The sequence below is a fragment of the Hyperolius riggenbachi genome, chromosome 5, assembly GCF_040937935.1.
Source record: "Hyperolius riggenbachi isolate aHypRig1 chromosome 5, aHypRig1.pri, whole genome shotgun sequence".
Classification (NCBI taxonomy): domain Eukaryota; kingdom Metazoa; phylum Chordata; class Amphibia; order Anura; family Hyperoliidae; genus Hyperolius; species Hyperolius riggenbachi.
In genome coordinates, this window is record NC_090650.1 from 130,906,194 (window position 1) to 130,927,509 (window position 21,316).

The window sequence follows — 21,316 nt, forward strand, 5'->3', positions numbered from 1 at the left end:
GAGTCTCCAACCTTAACAACAGCATAAAGACCTTTGAAAGAGTAGTCCTTTCCCTTCTTAAGCACTCTACATTTGTCTTCCTGGACCCGTTTCAGGTTGTGTACAGTGCACACAGATCCACTGATTAAGCCATCAATATTTGCTCATCATTGAACACCTGGATAGATCTGTGTGCTAGGATCCTCCTTCTGGACTTAACGGCTATGGTCCAGCACCTTGTGAATGGTGTGCGACTCACATACAATTCTCATAATTTCCCCATCAGGAACCAGTGTTGACTACCTAAAGGAAACCTGAGATGACATAAATAAAAAAAATGATACCTACCTGGGGCTTAGTCCAGCCCCATGACCTCTGATGCCTTCTTCGCTGTGCTGCCTGATGGCTCTGTTGTTCAGTAATCCTGTCCTGAAATCAGGCTTCAGTCACGCCAGCTGGGCCATTCTGCACCTCCATCACGCTCCCATCACCGGGGGCATTCTGTATCTGCACAGTACTATCTGTGCAGGCACAGAATGCTCTTGGGGATGGAAGTGTGATGGAGCGGCCCGGCTGGAATGACTAAAGCCCAATTACCGTGCAGATTTACAGTGAAACGTAAATTACCGTGCAGAAAACAATTTACCGTGCAGAAAACAGAGAAGACGGTGAGAATGGCATCAGAGGTCATGGGCCTGGAGGAAGCCCCAGATAAGTAATAATTCTTTTATTCACGTCATCTCAGGTACACTTTAATAAATAGTGACTGGATCTGAGAGCAGTTTGTGAATCAAGAAGCAACTTGAATGGTGCTTGATCAAGATCATTAATTATGAAATAAGGTGTATGGACAGATTCCCATATTTTTTCATGTTGCTTTTGCTCCCAATGCTTAAGGCAAATAAAGTTTATCTCAGATTAAAAAACAAACAGACTTTAATTCTATTTTGGTACCATAAAATCACAACTATATTATTTCAATAGATTGCAGAACATTTTTGTATGGGAACTTACCCTTCCGCTCTCCTTCTACCAAAAAAATTGCTCTTTATGTTTTCTATAATCTGAAACAACTTATCGCAAGCTGCAAATAAGAGGCAGACCAAGTTGTTCGGAGAAGAGGACAAAGTCCGATGTGACTAGCACTACTACTTTTCAAAAGGAACAGAGGAAGCAACTGAAGTCAGGCAGGAGGAGTAATTCAAACATAAATCTGAGTATCAAAACACAGGATTTAAAGAAAGAAATAGGCTATTGTATTTCAGCCAGATTGCACGGAAAGCAAAACTTATATTTTTTAGTTTTTTAGGTAAATTCACTAAACTGCAGTAAGCATAATTACTTGCCTTAAGTCTTAAAGAGAACCTGAGATGAAAGAAGTTTCAGGTTTATGCTTACCTGTGGCTTCCTCCAGCCACCTTGTGGCCTCTCAGTCCCTCACCATCTACCCGGGCTGTTCCTGTCCCCTGCTGGATGGCCCCATACTCTGGCCGAGTCGTGCTTCGACAGCACACCCTCCCCCCCTCCCCCACCTTGTGACAGGAGGCCCGCCTTACAAGCACAGCAATCCTTTCATGGATTTTGTACTAATGATTGACTAAAGCAGGATGATCTCAAAAAAACTTTTTGTAATAGGTTAAGGCTACGTATGAATCAAACTTATAATAATCTTATTATTTTTCATTTCAGGGAAATTCAGGTCTTCCAGGAACATCGGGAGGTCCGGGGGAGAGGGGACGACCTGGACCTAGGGTGAGCAAATAGGCTTAGAGGACACAATATTTTATATAATTTTGCTTAAAAAATTGCAAATCATAATTTGTCTTTATCTTCCAACAGGGCTCTAAGGGACCGCCAGGAACCGTGTCATTCACAGTGAGCAACTTTTTTTTATCCATATTGCACATTTTTATATTAATTTGTTATAACAAACTCTGCATACTTCTCTTAATCTGTGTTAAAATATATTTGATATTTTTTTATGTTGTACAGTTTATTGACATAGGCTTTAAATGTGGAGTATACTTGCTCCCGGATATACAAAAGCTGATTATAATTGATTGGTTCTCCTCAGCATTTTGGATTGCTGCTCCCAATGAGAATAGATCACATCTAATCTAATTATTTTACTTTGAGACATGAAGGGGTGCATACAGTCTTACACATGATGACTGAGTAAAGTGTAATGCATGTAATGTATTCTGCTCTTCTCATTGTGTGGTGTGACTTGACACATGTTATTCTGCTTAACGCAGTTTAGTGCATACATGTGAAATTTCCCATCTCCATTGTGTAAATAGGGGATGTGTAAGTTAAGAAACCGAGTCATATACTGTATATACTTGGTTGATTAAGTTGTATTTAAGTTTTTACTTTACTTATGGAGAACCAAAGTATTTGTAGATCTAGATGTAGGAAAAAATAGATTAAGGGCTAGTTCACAGTGGTCAGTTGCGTTGCAGAATAATTCTACATGTCAACTCACTGCCCATACAGTTCTATGTACTGCGTTGTAACTGATCACACTCACTGCATGCAGGCTTTGTATTAAAGTCTATGTCCAGTCTCCATTGCAGTTCACACACATTTTAATGCGTGCATTATGTAACTGACTAGTGTGAATCTAGCCTCAGGAGCTATTCACAGTGGTTTGTTGCATTGCAGAATAATTCTGCATGTCAATTCACTGTCCATACAAAGCTATGTTCCTGTTCACAGTACTGCATTGTAAGGGATTGCGTTATTCTAACTCGCTGCAGGCTCGGTATTAAAGTCTTTGCCCAGTCTCCATTGCAGACCACACTCATTATAGAGTGTGCGTTATGCAACTGATCACTGTGGACCTAGCCTAAATGTTTGCTCTAATTAATTAAAAAAAAGGACAAATGGGTACAGATTGTATTTTTATTGTTTAAATAATTGTACTCTGATGTAGGCATTTTATGGTATTATATTCTTAGCTATCTTTACTGTACATTTTAATGTCTTCCAGACATGCGAGCTTGTGAACTTCACAAGAGAAAACTGCCGTGAGTAGATCAAGCATTCAGGGATTTTGACCTTAGTAATCTTGAGCAAATGTTTTATTTCATTAATAATGCTGTTTGTGTTTTTCTTTCTTAATAGCTTGCTTCTCAGGTAAGATGCATGCTTTTATTACGCAGCTATTATTTTTGTAACTTTCTCTTCGTAACCTGAAACCTTCCTTTTTATGTTAAGGTGCTTCTAAATGCCCTGTGTATCCGAGTGAAATAGTATTTGCACTTGACACATCTCAAGACGTTCCACCTGAGGCCTTTCAGAAGATGAAAGACATAACCATTTCCCTGATTGAAAAAATGGAGATCAGTGAGAGCAATTGTCCCAAAGGAGCTCGTGTTGCAGTGGTCACCTACAATAATGCAGTTAAGCATCTCATTCGCTTTTCTGACTACAAGAAGAAAAGCTTGCTCCTGGAAGAAATCCGTAAGCTCACACCTGAAAGGACGACAGCTCAACGGAATATTGGCCAGGCCATGAGATTTGTAGGCAGAAATATCTTCAAGAGAGTCAGACATGCGGTTCTCATGAGGAAAGTAGCTGTTTTCTTTGCTAATGGTCCATCACAGGATGCTACATCCATAAACACTGCTGTACTGGAACTCAGCGCTCTGAGCATTATCCCCACAGTTATTGCTTTTGATAGCATACCGAATGTCCAGACAGCTTTTGCGGTAAGTTAATAATGAATGTGTATTTATAGAGCTATAATCACTCTGTTTTAGTCTGCATGCTTAAGTAGGACCTAAACTTTCAATTCCAAAGTGAAAAAGAGGCACAATAATAATTTTTATGATTGCCCTCCTTCGTCTATGCAGCAACAACTGATGTCTGGGGGAAGCACTGTGGCAGCTCTGGTAGGCCTCATACTGTGGCTAGCACTCTGTTTCTTCTCACTTCACCTCTCTTTTCTGTGACAGGCTTGCAAAGTGGTATAGGTAGAACAACAAAAACATTTATAAAGCACTTTTCTCCAAATGGACTCGAAGAACATAGACTTGTCTCAGACCAGTAGATATTAGTGGTTTCGAAAGTGTTACAGGGGTGGAAAGGGCAGTACCTCTCAGGCCACACCTACTGAACAGCAAGGGCAGAGAACTGTCCCTGCATTTTTTTAAAGAGAGATGACCATTTTATATTTATAAAAGTGTGCAGAAAGGGTGGACTGCTTAGTTTGCCTCTCTACAAAGATCAGCAGGACTGCCAAGCAACTGGGATTGTTTTTAAGAAAATAAATATGGCAGCCTCCATATGTCTCTCACCTTGGGTTACTTTTAAATCCAGCTCCCAGCTACTGTTCTTATTTCTATCACAGCAAAGAGTTAGGAAGAGCATCACAAAAGGTCAACAATGGTGTGCCACGATCTCAACTTCTATGTCCCATGAGGCTCACAATAGTAAGACTCCAACGATGCATCGGCACCACACTTAAATAAAGATGTATCAGCTCTTTTATTGCATCAGGATTACAGCCTGAGCAATGGTGTTTTTACTAGGGGTGGGCTAATTAAGGGCATTTTTTACGTGTGTTTTGAATGGCTAATGCAATTTGAGAAAGGGCTACGCCTCAAACAGCGTCTGTCATTGCTCATGCTGTAATCCTGATGCAATAAAAGAGCTGATACATCAAGTGCGTGGTGTGGTGCCGATCCATCGTTGGAGTCCTTATTTCTTTCACTACATTTGATGGGTTTACATTTTTCTCAGATCTAATCACCTGCAATGTCTGGCATGGTTCGAGATATGCATATGTGCCGTCGTGTCACTGTCAGGAATTTGAGATTCTACCAGCATCAAAAAGAAATGCAGTAACAAATTCATAGCTATTATTGTTATTGTCATCATTATTACTGCTTCCTTGTAAACCTTTTTTAAATGTATTTTAATAATTAAAATAGTTTGTCATGTCTGTTGAAAACTTAGATATTTTTAGTGTATGATGTCAAACAGTTCTGCCACTGGTACAATATGAAGAATGTCATTTCTGAACAAGATCTCCAACTGCTTTTAAACTATGTCAATACTTGCATGAGAATAAGTTTAACGCCATTAATTAGATCAAGATTTGGAAGGGCCTTTTGGTCTAATATTCAAGGTGGATATTATGGAGGGAAAGACATTTTGTAGCGCACAGCAATAAATAGCAAGAGGAGGTCAGCTTGACATATTTAGCCATGCTTTTCCTGAGCTGAAGAGCTGTGAAGGACATTAGAGAAAACATATTGGATCGTAGCGAGGGTTGCTGAGAGGTTAGTGAATCAGCAGTTATGCTATTACAGTTACATACATGCACCTTCAGTAATAAAAAAAAAAAACTCTTAAAGGGTACCTGAACCGAGTAGAATTATTTAAAATAAACACATGGGTCTCGATTCACTAAAGGGTGCTAAGTGTTAGCACGGCAGTGAAAAGGCACTTAGGATGCGAAAACATCCGCTTCACGTGCTAATATGTGCGCAAGTGTCTGCGCTGCACGGTGCGCACAAAGCGTTGCACCGGTGCGAGCGAAATGTCGCACTGTTTATGCGCATAATAGCCTGAAAAGTTATTTTACACGCGAATGGTGTGACGTTTCGCGCGCACTGGTGCAACGTTTTCGGGCTCACCAACTTAACATGCGATCAGTAACAGCTTTGGACGTGCAAACTACTTAGCACCCTAGTATGCACATCCAAAGCTTTTAGGCATGCTATCTATGTTAGCACCCTTTTGTGAATCAAGCCAATGATGTACCAGCAAATTAATATTACATACTTACCTCATCTTCAGTTACTCTGAGAAGCACACCATTTTCTTCTTACAATGAATCCTTCCTGCACTGACTAGATTTTGTCAGAACTGAAATACAGCATATCAGTTGCTGTCAGTCATATATCAGTTGCTGTCAGTTATACCTGAAAGGACAGCTGATGAGCAAGGTAAGGTCTATGTTTACCTATGGCTCATGTGGGCGATATTACAGTTTAACAGTGTGCAGACCAGGAAGCTGTTATGGGGTAATGGCCATTTTCAAAATGGAGGACAGAGAATTCCATTGATCACCGAGGACAAATGGGAAGCAGGAGAGGAGAAATAGATGGATGAGTACACTATTTTGTTTATTTTGAGTTTTAATTTCAGCTCAGGTTTGCTTTAAATGATTCAGGCCTACCTGAACACAGTAGAAAATAAGATGCTTGTTGCAATTCCATAAAAAAGTGACTGCATTTACACATTTGTGAATTTACTGACCTCTTAGTAATCATCGCTGTGATCCGATATGATCCAGTCAAGAAAGGCAAACTTTCATCATGTGATATCAGAAATGGTGAATAAATCAAGGCCAGGTTTTCAGGATTACTTATAGTCTTGTTTTAACTCAGGGGAACCTTGGCAAATCAGTTGCAATGTGCAGGCAATTTTCAAAAACAAATTTAAAAACAGATCCAAACTATGCAGTAAACAGTAGTGGGATACTGGGAAATTTTCAAAGCAATTGATTTATTTAGTTCATAAGTTATACAGTTTTGGTACTAATGCAGATGTGCCAAGATTGCTGATGTGTGGTACACGAGGTGTGGGCTTTCAGGTGACAAAGGACAGACACAACAGCCACTTTGCATCTTCCTGACGCTTGCTCACATGCTGAGTCCGTACGAACCCAGGAACAGCGATACGGCTGTTGTGCTGGTCCTTTTTCACCTGAACGCCCACATCTCGTTAAATGTAGGGGAGTAGTGAGAAAAATCTTTCTCTGTAGGATGAAGACACCTCCAGGAGTCATATAATTCATGAGTTAGTAGACTAGATTAAATTGAGGCCTGTGGACTCTTCCTGACTAATGTAGAATCAACAGTAGGATCAACAATGGCATTCAAGTCACCCTCTATTATAAGTTTTCCTTTTTGAACTTTAGTGATTTTCTTAAGTTTTTTATTCAAAAAGTTTACTTGATTTTTGTTTGGTGAGTATAAATTTGCTATTGTAAAATTGTCATCATTTATTTTGCCTGAAATCACCAATGTTCTTCCATCATTGTTGCTATATACATCAATGATATCAAATACAGAAGAGTCTCTTATAGCAATACAAACTCCATTTTTTTTCTTTGTTTTGTAATACTGAATGATGTATTGTAGAAAATTGCTTAATATGCAAATAAACATGTTTATGTGACATGTTTAGCTTATGCTGCGGGGATGTGTTACGCTGCAGGTGACAGGTAAATAGCCATATAGGTGTTTATTTGCATAGTAAGCTTTACGTTTCCCATCAGGTCCGCTATTTGTCCCGCTCAGCATGACACTGATTGGAGTTTTTACTAGGGGTGGACTAATTAAGGGCATTTTCACGTGTGTTTTGAATGGCTAATGCAATTTTAGAAAGGGCTATGCCTGAAACAGCGTCTGTCATTGCTCATGCTGTAATCCTGATGCAATAAAAGAGCTGATACATCAGGTGCGTGGTGTGGTGCCGATCCATCGTTGGAGTCCTTATTTCTATCCCTACATTTGATGGGTTTACATTCTTCTGAGATCTAATCACCTGCAATGTCTGGCATGGTTCGAGATATGCATATGGGCCGTTGTGTCACTGTCAGGAATTTGAGATTCTACCAGCATCAAAAAGAAATGCAGGAACAAATTCATAGCTATTATTGTTATTGTCATCATTATTACTGCTTCCTTGTAAACCTGTTTTAAATGTATTTTAATAATTAAAATAGTTTGTCATGTCTGTTGAAAACTTAGATATTTTTAGTGTATGATGTCAAACAGTTCTGCCATTGGCACAATATGAAGAATGTCATTTCTGAACAAGATCTCCAACTGCTTTTGAACTATGTCAATACTTGCATGGGAATAAGTTTAACGCCATTAATTAGATCAAGATTTGGAAGGGCCTTTTGGTCTAATATTCTAGGTGGATATTATGGAAATAATTACATTTTGTAGCGCACAGCAATAAATAGTAAGAGGAGACCAGCTTGACATATTTAGCCATGCTTTTCCTGAGCTGAAGAGCTGTGAAGGACATTAGAGAAAACATATTGGATCATAGCGAGGGTTGCTGAGAGGTTAGTGAATCAGCAGTTATGCTATTACAGTTACATACATGCACCTTCAGTAATAAAAAAAAACTCTTAACGGGAACCTGAACTGAGTAAAATTAATGATGTACCAGCAAATTAATATTACATACTTACCTCATCTTCAGTTACTCTCAGAAGCTCACCATTTTCTTCTTACAATGAATCCTTCCTGCACTGACTAGATTTTGTCAGAACTGAAATACAGCATATCAGTTGCTGTCAGTCATATATCAGTTGCTGTCAGTTATACCTGAAAGGACAGCTGATGAGCAAGGTAAGGTCTATGTTTACCTATGGCTCATGTGGGCGATATTACAGTTTAACAGTGTGCAGACCAGGAAGCTGTTATGGGGTAATGGCCATTTTCAAAATGGAGGACAGAGAATTCCATTGATCACCGAGGACAAATGGGAAGCAGGAGAGGAGAAATAGATGGATGAGTACACTATTTTGTTTATTTTGAGTTTTAATTTCAGCTCAGGTTTGCTTTAAATGATTCAGGCCTACCTGAACACAGTAGAAAATAAGATGCTTGTTGCAATTCCATAAAAAAAGTGACTGCATTTACACATTTGTGAATTTACTGACCTCTTAGTAATCATCGCTGTGATCCGATATGATCCAGTCAAGAAAGGCAAACTTTCATCATGTGATATCAGAAATGGTGAATAAATCAAGGCCAGGTTTTCAGGATTACTTATAGTCTTGTTTTAACTCAGGGGAACCTTGGCAAATCAGTTGCAATGTGCAGGCAATTTTCAAAAACAAATTTAAAAACAGATCCAAACTATGCAGTAAACAGTAGTGGGATACTGGGCAATGTTCAAAGCAATTGATTTATTTAGTTCATAAGTTATACAGTTTTGGTACTAATGCAGATGTGCCAAGATTGCTGATGTGTGGTACACGAGGTGTGGGCTTTCAGGTGACAAAGGACAGACACAACAGCCACTTTGCATCTTCCTGACGCTTGCTCACATGCTGAGTCCGTACGAACCCAGGAACAGCGATACGGCTGTTGTGCTGGTCCTTTTTCACCTGAACGCCCACATCTCGTTAAATGTAGGGGAGTAGTGAGAAAAATCTTTCTCTGTAGGATGAAGACACCTCCAGGAGTCATATAATTCATGAGTTAGTAGACTAGATTAAATTGAGGCCTGTGGACTCTTCCTGACTAATGTAGAATCAACAGTAGGATCAACAATGGCATTCAAGTCACCCTCTATTATAAGTTTTCCTTTTTGAACTTTAGTGATTTTCTTAAGTTTTTTATTCAAAAAGTTTACTTGATTTTTGTTTGGTGAGTATAAATTTGCTATTGTAAAATTGTCATCATTTATTTTGCCTGAAATCACCAATGTTCTTCCATCATTGTTGCTATATACATCAATGATATCAAATACAGAAGAGTCTCTTATAGCAATACAAACTCCATTTTTTTTCTTTGTTTTGTAATACTGAATGATGTATTGTAGAAAATTGCTTAATATGCAAATAAACATGTTTATGTGACATGTTTAGCTTATGCTGCGGGGATGTGTTACGCTGCAGGTGACAGGTAAATAGCCATATAGGTGTTTATTTGCATATTAAGCTTTACGTTTCCCATCAGGTCCGCTATTTGTCCCGCTCAGCATGACACTGATTGGAGTTTTTACTAGGGGTGGACTAATTAAGGGCATTTTCACGTGTGTTTTGAATGGCTAATGCAATTTTAGAAAGGGCTATGCCTGAAACAGCGTCTGTCATTGCTCATGCTGTAATCCTGATGCAATAAAAGAGCTGATACATCAGGTGCGTGGTGTGGTGCCGATCCATCGTTGGAGTCCTTATTTCTATCCCTACATTTGATGGGTTTACATTCTTCTGAGATCTAATCACCTGCAATGTCTGGCATGGTTCGAGATATGCATATGGGCCGTTGTGTCACTGTCAGGAATTTGAGATTCTACCAGCATCAAAAAGAAATGCAGGAACAAATTCATAGCTATTATTGTTATTGTCATCATTATTACTGCTTCCTTGTAAACCTGTTTTAAATGTATTTTAATAATTAAAATAGTTTGTCATGTCTGTTGAAAACTTAGATATTTTTAGTGTATGATGTCAAACAGTTCTGCCATTGGCACAATATGAAGAATGTCATTTCTGAACAAGATCTCCAACTGCTTTTGAACTATGTCAATACTTGCATGGGAATAAGTTTAACGCCATTAATTAGATCAAGATTTGGAAGGGCCTTTTGGTCTAATATTCTAGGTGGATATTATGGAAATAATTACATTTTGTAGCGCACAGCAATAAATAGTAAGAGGAGACCAGCTTGACATATTTAGCCATGCTTTTCCTGAGCTGAAGAGCTGTGAAGGACATTAGAGAAAACATATTGGATCATAGCGAGGGTTGCTGAGAGGTTAGTGAATCAGCAGTTATGCTATTACAGTTACATACATGCACCTTCAGTAATAAAAAAAAACTCTTAACGGGAACCTGAACTGAGTAAAATTAATGATGTACCAGCAAATTAATATTACATACTTACCTCATCTTCAGTTACTCTCAGAAGCTCACCATTTTCTTCTTACAATGAATCCTTCCTGCACTGACTAGATTTTGTCAGAACTGAAATACAGCATATCAGTTGCTGTCAGTCATATATCAGTTGCTGTCAGTTATACCTGAAAGGACAGCTGATGAGCAAGGTAAGGTCTATGTTTACCTATGGCTCATGTGGGCGATATTACAGTTTAACAGTGTGCAGACCAGGAAGCTGTTATGGGGTAATGGCCATTTTCAAAATGGAGGACAGAGAATTCCATTGATCACCGAGGACAAATGGGAAGCAGGAGAGGAGAAATAGATGGATGAGTACACTATTTTGTTTATTTTGAGTTTTAATTTCAGCTCAGGTTTGCTTTAAATGATTCAGGCCTACCTGAACACAGTAGAAAATAAGATGCTTGTTGCAATTCCATAAAAAAAGTGACTGCATTTACACATTTGTGAATTTACTGACCTCTTAGTAATCATCGCTGTGATCCGATATGATCCAGTCAAGAAAGGCAAACTTTCATCATGTGATATCAGAAATGGTGAATAAATCAAGGCCAGGTTTTCAGGATTACTTATAGTCTTGTTTTAACTCAGGGGAACCTTGGCAAATCAGTTGCAATGTGCAGGCAATTTTCAAAAACAAATTTAAAAACAGATCCAAACTATGCAGTAAACAGTAGTGGGATACTGGGCAATGTTCAAAGCAATTGATTTATTTAGTTCATAAGTTATACAGTTTTGGTACTAATGCAGATGTGCCAAGATTGCTGATGTGTGGTACACGAGGTGTGGGCTTTCAGGTGACAAAGGACAGACACAACAGCCACTTTGCATCTTCCTGACGCTTGCTCACATGCTGAGTCCGTACGAACCCAGGAACAGCGATACGGCTGTTGTGCTGGTCCTTTTTCACCTGAACGCCCACATCTCGTTAAATGTAGGGGAGTAGTGAGAAAAATCTTTCTCTGTAGGATGAAGACACCTCCAGGAGTCATATAATTCATGAGTTAGTAGACTAGATTAAATTGAGGCCTGTGGACTCTTCCTGACTAATGTAGAATCAACAGTAGGATCAACAATGGCATTCAAGTCACCCTCTATTATAAGTTTTCCTTTTTGAACTTTAGTGATTTTCTTAAGTTTTTTATTCAAAAAGTTTACTTGATTTTTGTTTGGTGAGTATAAATTTGCTATTGTAAAATTGTCATCATTTATTTTGCCTGAAATCACCAATGTTCTTCCATCATTGTTGCTATATACATCAATGATATCAAATACAGAAGAGTCTCTTATAGCAATACAAACTCCATTTTTTTTCTTTGTTTTGTAATACTGAATGATGTATTGTAGAAAATTGCTTAATATGCAAATAAACATGTTTATGTGACATGTTTAGCTTATGCTGCGGGGATGTGTTACGCTGCAGGTGACAGGTAAATAGCCATATAGGTGTTTATTTGCATATTAAGCTTTACGTTTCCCATCAGGTCCGCTATTTGTCCCGCTCAGCATGACACTGATTGGAGTTTTTACTAGGGGTGGACTAATTAAGGGCATTTTCACGTGTGTTTTGAATGGCTAATGCAATTTTAGAAAGGGCTATGCCTGAAACAGCGTCTGTCATTGCTCATGCTGTAATCCTGATGCAATAAAAGAGCTGATACATCAGGTGCGTGGTGTGGTGCCGATCCATCGTTGGAGTCCTTATTTCTATCCCTACATTTGATGGGTTTACATTCTTCTGAGATCTAATCACCTGCAATGTCTGGCATGGTTCGAGATATGCATATGGGCCGTTGTGTCACTGTCAGGAATTTGAGATTCTACCAGCATCAAAAAGAAATGCAGGAACAAATTCATAGCTATTATTGTTATTGTCATCATTATTACTGCTTCCTTGTAAACCTGTTTTAAATGTATTTTAATAATTAAAATAGTTTGTCATGTCTGTTGAAAACTTAGATATTTTTAGTGTATGATGTCAAACAGTTCTGCCATTGGCACAATATGAAGAATGTCATTTCTGAACAAGATCTCCAACTGCTTTTGAACTATGTCAATACTTGCATGGGAATAAGTTTAACGCCATTAATTAGATCAAGATTTGGAAGGGCCTTTTGGTCTAATATTCTAGGTGGATATTATGGAAATAATTACATTTTGTAGCGCACAGCAATAAATAGTAAGAGGAGACCAGCTTGACATATTTAGCCATGCTTTTCCTGAGCTGAAGAGCTGTGAAGGACATTAGAGAAAACATATTGGATCATAGCGAGGGTTGCTGAGAGGTTAGTGAATCAGCAGTTATGCTATTACAGTTACATACATGCACCTTCAGTAATAAAAAAAAACTCTTAAAGGGAACCTGAACTGAGTAAAATTAATGATGTACCAGCAAATTAATATTACATACTTACCTCATCTTCAGTTACTCTCAGAAGCTCACCATTTTCTTCTTACAATGAATCCTTCCGGCTCTGACAAGATTTTGTCAGAACTGAAATACAGCATATCAGTTGCTGTCAGTCATATATCAGTTGCTGTCAGTTATACCTGAAAGGACAGCTGATGAGCAAGGTAATGTCTATGTTTCCCTATGGCTCATGTGGGCGATATTACATTTTAACAGTGTGCTGACCAGAAGGCTGTTATGGGGTAATGGCCATTTTCAAAATAGAGGACAGAGAATTCCATTGATCACAGAGGACAAATGGGAAGCAGGAGAGGAGAAATAGATGGATGAGTAGACTATTTTGAGTTTTATTTTGTTTATTTTGAGTTTTAATTTCAGCTCAGGTTTGCGTTAAACGATTCAGGCCTACCTGAACACAGTAGAAAATAAGGTCCTTGTTGCAACTCCATGAAAGTGACTGCATTTACACATTTGTGTATTTACTGACCTCTTAGTAATCATCACTGTGATCCGATATGATTCAGTCAAGAAAGGCAAACTTTCGTCATGTGATATCAGAAATGGTGAATAAATCAAGGCCAGGTTTTCAGGATTACTTATAGTCTTGTTTTAACTCAGGGGAACCTTGGCAAATCAGTTGCAATGTGCAGACATTTTTCCTAAACAAATTTAAAAACAGATCCAAACTATGCAGTAAACAGTAGTGGAACACTGGGCAATGTTCACAGCAAGTGATTTATTTAGTTCATAAGTTATAGTTTTGGTACTAATGCAGATGTGCCAAGATTGCTGATGTGTGGTACACGAGGTCTGGGCGTTCAGGTGACAAAGGACCGGCACAACAGCCACGTTGCATCTTCCTGACGCTTGCTCACATGCTTAGTCCGTATGAACCCAGGAACAGCGATACGGCTGTTGTGGTGGTCCTTTTTCACCTGAACGCCCACATCTCGTGTTGCACACATCAGCGATCTTGGAATCTATGCATTTGGACCAACACTGTTTAACCTGTGAACTAAATAAATAACTTGCTATGCACGGTACCTCTTTTATTCCTTGCATAGTTGTGATTTCTCTGGCATTTCTTAGGTCATTGTTCATAAGCTCTGCTGGATCTGTTGTGAAAGCTCCCTTGCATGGATGCTTCAGCTGTTAGTGAGATGGGAGTGATTATGTTCAGTTGTGAATACACATATCCAGCATCTCTCCCTGTGAAATGGATATATCAGTGCAATAAACCCAGTGTGTGGGGTAGAAAGAAATGCACAACAAATATTTCCTGCTTTGTGCAGACCTATAAATGTGCATTGTGCACCTATAAATAAATGTAACAGGGAGTGGAAAATTCTGGGTATTCTATAGGTATGCTGTTAGGGTTTCCAGTACATTTCTCAAAACGTTAAAGCAGTTGAAAGGTGATAGAAAGATATGATTAAATAATATACCAACACAATATAACACAACATACAACATACACATATAACACAAAACTTTTTGATGGGCGATATATGTAGGGCCTGGTGCACACCGAATGGTTTTTGAAGCGTTCCGCAAACTGCTTCCACCTGCGAAAACGCTTGGCTAATGTATTTCAATGGGATGGTACACACCAACGGTTTGAGGTTTTTAGAAAACTGCCAACGTGGGTCCTGCGGTTTGCAGAAGCTTTTCTGCCTCAATGTAAAGCATAGGAAAAGCTCAAACTGCTCTGAAAAATGCTAGATCAGAGCTGTTTTCCAGGCATTTTGGTACGGAAGATGTTCAGTAACAGCTTTACTGTAACAATATTTGTAATCTGCTACACAAAAACGCTCCAAAAAACGCTAGGCATGTTTAGAAAACGTCTCTACACATGCCTAGAATTGCTCTGAAATCTGCTTCAAAAACCTCTAGCGTTTTGCAGATCTGCTAGAGGTTTTTGGTGTGTGCACTGGGCCTAACAGAGACTAAACTGAAGTAACCCTTTAAGAGTTTTATTGGTATTGCTTGTAGAAAAAAAAACAATAAAGCCCATCTCTGGCACACTTCACTGACAGATTTGGCTAAAATACTGGGAAGTACTCCATTACAGATGCTGAAAGTATGTGCAAGTTCTGAAAAAATGGGAAAAATCAATTAATACACATGTGGACAACATGATTCAAGATGCAGTTTGGCTCTTGACATTATTACAAAAAAAAAAAGACAATGTTTAATGTTCCAAAATCACTGCAGTGCAGGTGTCTTACATTTCAAACACAACTGTGACACACTTTAAGTCAAGTGAAAAATGATGTAATTCAGATGCTCCAAGCAAAGCTTTTCATCATGGCTTGAACACGTATCTGGCGGTAAAGGGACTATCAGTTCACGTTTTATAAATAAACACAAATGCACATTAAAGCAGATTAATCTATTTAGGGCTCTTGAAATTATTACAAAAAAGACCATGTTTACTGTTCCATAGTCACCGCAGTGCAAGTGTCTCAGACTTCAAAACACAACTGTGACATTCTTCAAGTCAAGCGCAAAATTATGCAATACAGATGCTCCTAGCAAAACTTACGTATTTAGTGGTAAAGGGACTACAATCTAACATTTTAAAAATTAACACAAACACACATTAAAGCAAACTAATCTCTTTAGGGCAGGTGTCCCCAAACTTTTTTGGTCAAGGGTCGGGTCAATATACTTCAGACTCCTGGGGGGCCAGAGTATACATAAAATGATGTAGAGACACATAACGTTGAGCCTAGGTATTGTAGACAGCGCCTATTAACATGGGCAGCCCTAATGTCTCCCATTTAACCAAAGCAGATTTTATACCCCCCAACACAGCATGTGCTGATAGAATGCCCTCCAACACAGTGTGTGCAGATAGTATGCCCTCCAACACAGTATGTGCAGATAGTATGCTCTCCAACACAGCATGTGCAGATAGTATGCCCTCCAACACAGCATGTGCAGATAGTATGCCCTCCAACACAGCATGTGCAGATAGTATGCCCTCCAACACAGTGGGCTTGATTCACAAAGCGGTGCTAACCCAGTAAAAGACTTTAGGCGTGATAACCATTGCACCTCGCTGGGGAAAAGCCAGTTTAGGCGTGATAAGTTTAGGCGTGATAAGTTTAGATAAGTTTAGATCACGCGCAAAGTCCCGCGCGCAAAGCAGCGCCATTAAACTCTATGCGAAGTGCACCAGACTTTGCTAGCGCAAAACTTTTGATCAGCTGTGCACTGCGGTGCTAACCCAGTTGGTGCTTAAACGTATCACGCTTAAACTTATCACGCCTAAACTTATCATGCCTAAACTTATCATGCCTAAACTGAGTTTAGGCGTGATAAGGGGCTTTTCACCAGGGTGCTAACTGTTAGCACCGCTTTGTGAATCAAGCCTAGTATGTGCAGATAGTATGCCCTCCAACACAGCATGTGCAGATAGTATGCCCTCCAACACAGTATGTGCAGAAAGTATGCCCTCCAACACAGCAAGTGCAGATATGATGCCACCAACCCAGTGCAAACATTGTGACCCTAACATAGCAAGTCTTACGTTAGCCATAATGTCACCCAATGGCCTGTAAAAGCCTACAGCGCAATCTCACCCATACACACACGATCTCTGTAGAAACATATGCAGTGCAACCCTCCATTTCCCTCCGTAAAGGAACCATAACATTCCTGCACAGCACTGACCAAAATATATGTGATTATGACTGTTACAAGTCATCCCCTCCACCCAGTAACCCAGAAGCCAGCGAATGACTGGCTTCCATGTGGAAGGGTTGCGCCAAAACTGCTATTCTATATGCGGGCCACCATTAATTAAAGATGCAGCGGGCCGCATCTATAAGTAATACATTTTGTATGTGGGGGGCTGGTAAAAAAGCCTCAGGGGGCTGAATTCAGCCTTTGGGCCTTAGTTTGAGGACCATTGCTTTAGGGCAAGTTTCTTTTCTTTCTTTTTTTTTTTGTGTCACAAACACCATCAATAAACTATAAAGTGCCTGATCCCAATATTGCACAGCCCGCAATACAGGAAATACTAACAATGATAATCAAAAAATATTTATGCAAAACACTTTAAATGAGTGTTTAGCCTCCATAGAAGCATCTGCACGCTGCGAACGTGCAAGGCGTCCCCTCCTTCTCCCCAGCAGCAGCAGCCATAACACTACGGGTAAGCACTTCAGCACTTTTTTATCTTTGTGGTCAGTCACTCTTTGCCATTCAGTATTTCCACTGCTTATTGATTTGGTTAACAGCCGCTGTATTGCACTTTAGTTTACTTGTTCATCAATTTTTAGCACTCAGCACTTTATTTTCTTCACTTGGAGTCTTTTGGTTCATTTACACTGTTTTGCATAAATATTTTTTGATTTGTAGGCAGCACGGTGGCGTAGTGGTTAGCTCTCTCGCCTTGCAGCGCTGGGTCCCTGGTTCGAATCCCAGCCAGGGCACTATCTGCAAAGAATTTGTATGTTCTCTCCGTGTCTGCGTGGGTTTCCTCCTGGGAACTCCGGTTTCCTCCCACATTCCAAAAACATACGGATAAGTTAATTGGCTCCCCCTAAAATTGGCCCTAGACTACAGTACTTACACTACATGATATATACATATGGCAATGGTAGGGATTAGATTGTGAGCTCCTTTGAGGGACAGTTAGTGACAAGATATATATATATACACTGTACAGCGCTGCGTAATATGTCGGCGCTATATAAAGACTAAAAATAATAATAATAATAATTATCGTTGTTAGTATTTCCTGTATTGCGGGCTGTGCATCATTGGGATCAGGCACTTTATAGTTCATTGATGGTTTTTGTGACACAAGTTGCTGTTTCTGTGGATTTCCAATTACATTTGGATTCAGAAGGCGGTTTTAATAATATGATTGTTTTTAACATATTGTTTGTGTGCTTGGAATAAATAAAATTACGTTTATTACAACCTATACAGAATGATGGAACATTCATTTACTATATGATATGTCTTTAGATGGGGCAACTTTTCTAATAATGTTGGTTGATTCACGGCCCTTTGAAGGCAGTTACTATTGTCTTTTGGCTCTATGTTGTGTGATACTTATGGAAATCCTTGCACATTCGCAGGTTATCCAAGGGCATTACTGTAGGGGGAGCATCCTTTGCAATTACAGGGGAGCCTAGCGCTATGTGGTGCCCAACAATTAACTCTCACTGCCTCCCTTTCATACATGGGTCCATCCCCCAGGAGTCATTTTGACCACCCTTATAATAGTTTGAGGAATAATGATGGCCACACTTCAAATGAGCCTTCAGGCTGTGGGTATCACCAAGGGAAGACAGGGAAAGGGGTGTGAACATTAAGTAGTCTCAACAAAGTTTAGCTAGTTACACCCATGAGATTAGCCAATGAAAATAAGGCTACTGAAAGTCTACTTCCTGCTCATTTCTACTGCACTGCTGCAATGAATTAAAATACAGTCATTAATGTTGTTTGCATCACAGCCAATTTTTTCTCCATTGCTGTATTTAGGCGGATGAAAGTAGAAGATTTCAGATGTTTATTTGGAAGAGACTACAAGACCAAAGACTGGAAGTAATTTTACATTGCACTTTATGTTATGGTAAGTTCAATAACAATTGCCTACAGAGCAGTTCTTTTGTGTACATGTAATAAACGCACCTGGGAAAAGGGGCACTGGATATTACCGCTAGTAGAATATCAGTAAAATTACCTCTGGTGCATAACCTTTAACCCCCCACAGTGGTGCCTAATCCTTAATCCCCCCACCCGTGGGTATGCATGTGTGGTGTACATAATTGGAGTTGCACAAGGCGTGCTACATGCTAATTTTATCATACACTAGTCAATCAGTGCCAGCAGCTCCTATGCAATTAACTTTTCTACTAAGAGTTAATTTTTCATCTTACTTGCAAAATAACTCTTCAGCACTTAAAGGGACCCTGAGTAGCCCCTTATAAGCAAATCAGAACTTACCTGGGGCTTCATCCAGCCCCCCTCAAGCGCAGTCATGTGCAACTGCGCACCCGGCTCGATCACGCACCCTTCCCCGTAAGCATCCTACGCATGCACGGTTCTTGAAAGACTGAAGTATGAGCAGCACGCTTACGGCAGCAGGCACATGATTGGGCCATGTGCGCGGACAGCTGTGCATGTGCAGTTGCTCACGACTTTGCCCGAAGACACCGGGCTAATGGAGCTGCCAGCAGGACCATGGACGAGACCCAGAAGACACCGAGAAACCTTGTGGGCTACAGGGGGCTGGGGAAAGCCCCAGGCAAGTTCAGATTTGCTTTTTAAAGGTCTGCTCAGGGTCCCTTTACCAATTGAAAAAGTACTAAATGGTAATACCAAATTCAAAATTTACCTTCTGTTTAAAATAATATTTTAGCACTCTTTTTAGCACTCTTGTATTTTCTTCCTTGATGGTGGCTTCAAAGGCATTTTATTGATAAGCTGAGAACTGAATATGGGCCTGTGTTTTTTAGTTTGTATATTTTTTGAACACTAATTGCTCTGTGTTTGTTCAGTCTTATCAACTGCAAAATTTGTTTCTGCACAATTCAGTACCTGAACAGCCCTGCATAACCACAGAAGAGCTTCATGTTTTCAACAAAACCAATTACAAATTAATTTAATTATGTACTATTTCCATGCAAGGACAGCTGTTCTATGAGCTGGGTAGCTTGCTTAAGTCCACATATAACGTCATCTGTATAATAATCACAACCATATCGGCTATAAAGAGCATGGAAATAAGTTTTTATTGTTTATTTTGTCAGAATGTAAACCTATGTGGGAGTGAAGTAAAGCAGTGCAAATCCTATGTTGTGTTTCAGATAAATGCGCACCTGATGAAGAATGTGAACTGGATCCTCAGCCTCCCATTGATATAGATATGGACATTGCCTTCCTACTCGACAGTTCTCGGAATGTTAGAAGCGATATCTTCTTACATGCAAAAGACTTTGTTTCTTCAATGCTTGATCATATTGCCATATCAACTCAGCCAAGAGCACCAAACACTGGAGCAAGAGTAGCCCTGCTGCAACAAGCCAATCCTAACTTTCTACCTAATCGAAATATAAGCCCTGTCAAGTCAGAGTTTGACTTAGTTAGTTACAATAACAAGAACTTAATGAAAAGACATATACAGCAGGCTGTGACCCACCTGGAAGGTCCGTCTGCACTGGGCTATTCTCTTCAGTGGACCATAGAAAACATTTTCAAGAAAGCTCCCAACCCAAGAAAGCACAAAGTTATATTTACAGTACTTGGTAGTAAAACAAGTTTTTGGGATAGAGAAAAATTAAAGGAGGTTTCCAGGGCTGCCAAGTGTGAAAAGTTCACATTATTTGTCCTTGCTTTTGGGAGGGATATAAGTCACATAGAACTGAGTGAACTTGCCAGTCTCCCCTTTGACCAGCATGCCGTACATTTGCTTACAGTTTCAAAGCCTGAGCTGATATATGCTGAAAGATTTGCACAAGCGTTCATTAATCTTCTGAACAGTAAGTAGTTATTTTGCTGTACATTATATGTGCATTGACATTTGCATGTAGACAGAGGTGAAACCTAGTATGTTGCGCCAAACAGTGCATTTGGTCTTTCCATTACCCTGCCCTTCTTATTATCAGCATCTAGTCAAAGGGAAAGGAAAGGGTCAGAGAACCTTTCACAGGGAACTTTGAGTTGCCCACAAGCATAAGACAATAGCCCACCAGTCCTAACAATTGTATCTAGACAAAGCAATACTCAATCTATGGGCATAGCAAAGGATTATAAATGGCGCCCTCTAATTACTGCCATAATTTCCATAGTGAGTAGCCCTGGCGCCCACTATTTTTTCGGGCACCCCTGTGCTCCCAAATGTCCACTTATTGCCGCTAATCATGGCAGTCACAGTGAGGTAACCTCATAACTCATCCCCTCAACTATAATGATGTGTGTAGATTTTAAAGGACAACTGCAGTGAGAAGAATACCAGTTGCAGGGCAGCTCTGCTGATCTTTTTGGCTGCAATAGTGTCTGAACACCATCGGAAACAAGCATGCAGCTAATCTTGTCAGATCTCACAATAATTTCAGAATCCACCTGATCTGCATATGCTTGTTCAGGGGCTATGGCTATAAGTATTAGAGACAGAGGATCAGCAGGATAGCCAGGCAGGAAATTAATATGGCAGCCTGGATATCCATCTTGCTTTAAGCCTTCAACATCACTTTAAAGCTGTGTGTACATAAAACTTACATTAAGTGCAATATATACTT

At 39.6% G+C, this 21,316-nt stretch overlaps 1 protein-coding gene across 1 annotated transcript in view; it reads left to right on the forward strand.

Annotated features, from left to right (window-relative positions):
• LOC137518421 (collagen alpha-4(VI) chain-like) overlaps positions 1-21,316 on the forward strand; it is a 267,080-nt gene that overhangs the window by 215,425 nt on the left and 30,339 nt on the right. The window contains exons 31-37 of the mRNA XM_068236258.1: positions 1,669-1,731; positions 1,819-1,854; positions 2,972-3,008; positions 3,106-3,117; positions 3,199-3,692; positions 18,558-18,648; positions 19,886-20,557. Of these exons, the coding sequence (XP_068092359.1) occupies positions 1,669-1,731; positions 1,819-1,854; positions 2,972-3,008; positions 3,106-3,117; positions 3,199-3,692; positions 18,558-18,648; positions 19,886-20,557 (1,405 nt within the window). The remainder of the gene's footprint in view (positions 1-1,668; positions 1,732-1,818; positions 1,855-2,971; positions 3,009-3,105; positions 3,118-3,198; positions 3,693-18,557; positions 18,649-19,885; positions 20,558-21,316) is intronic.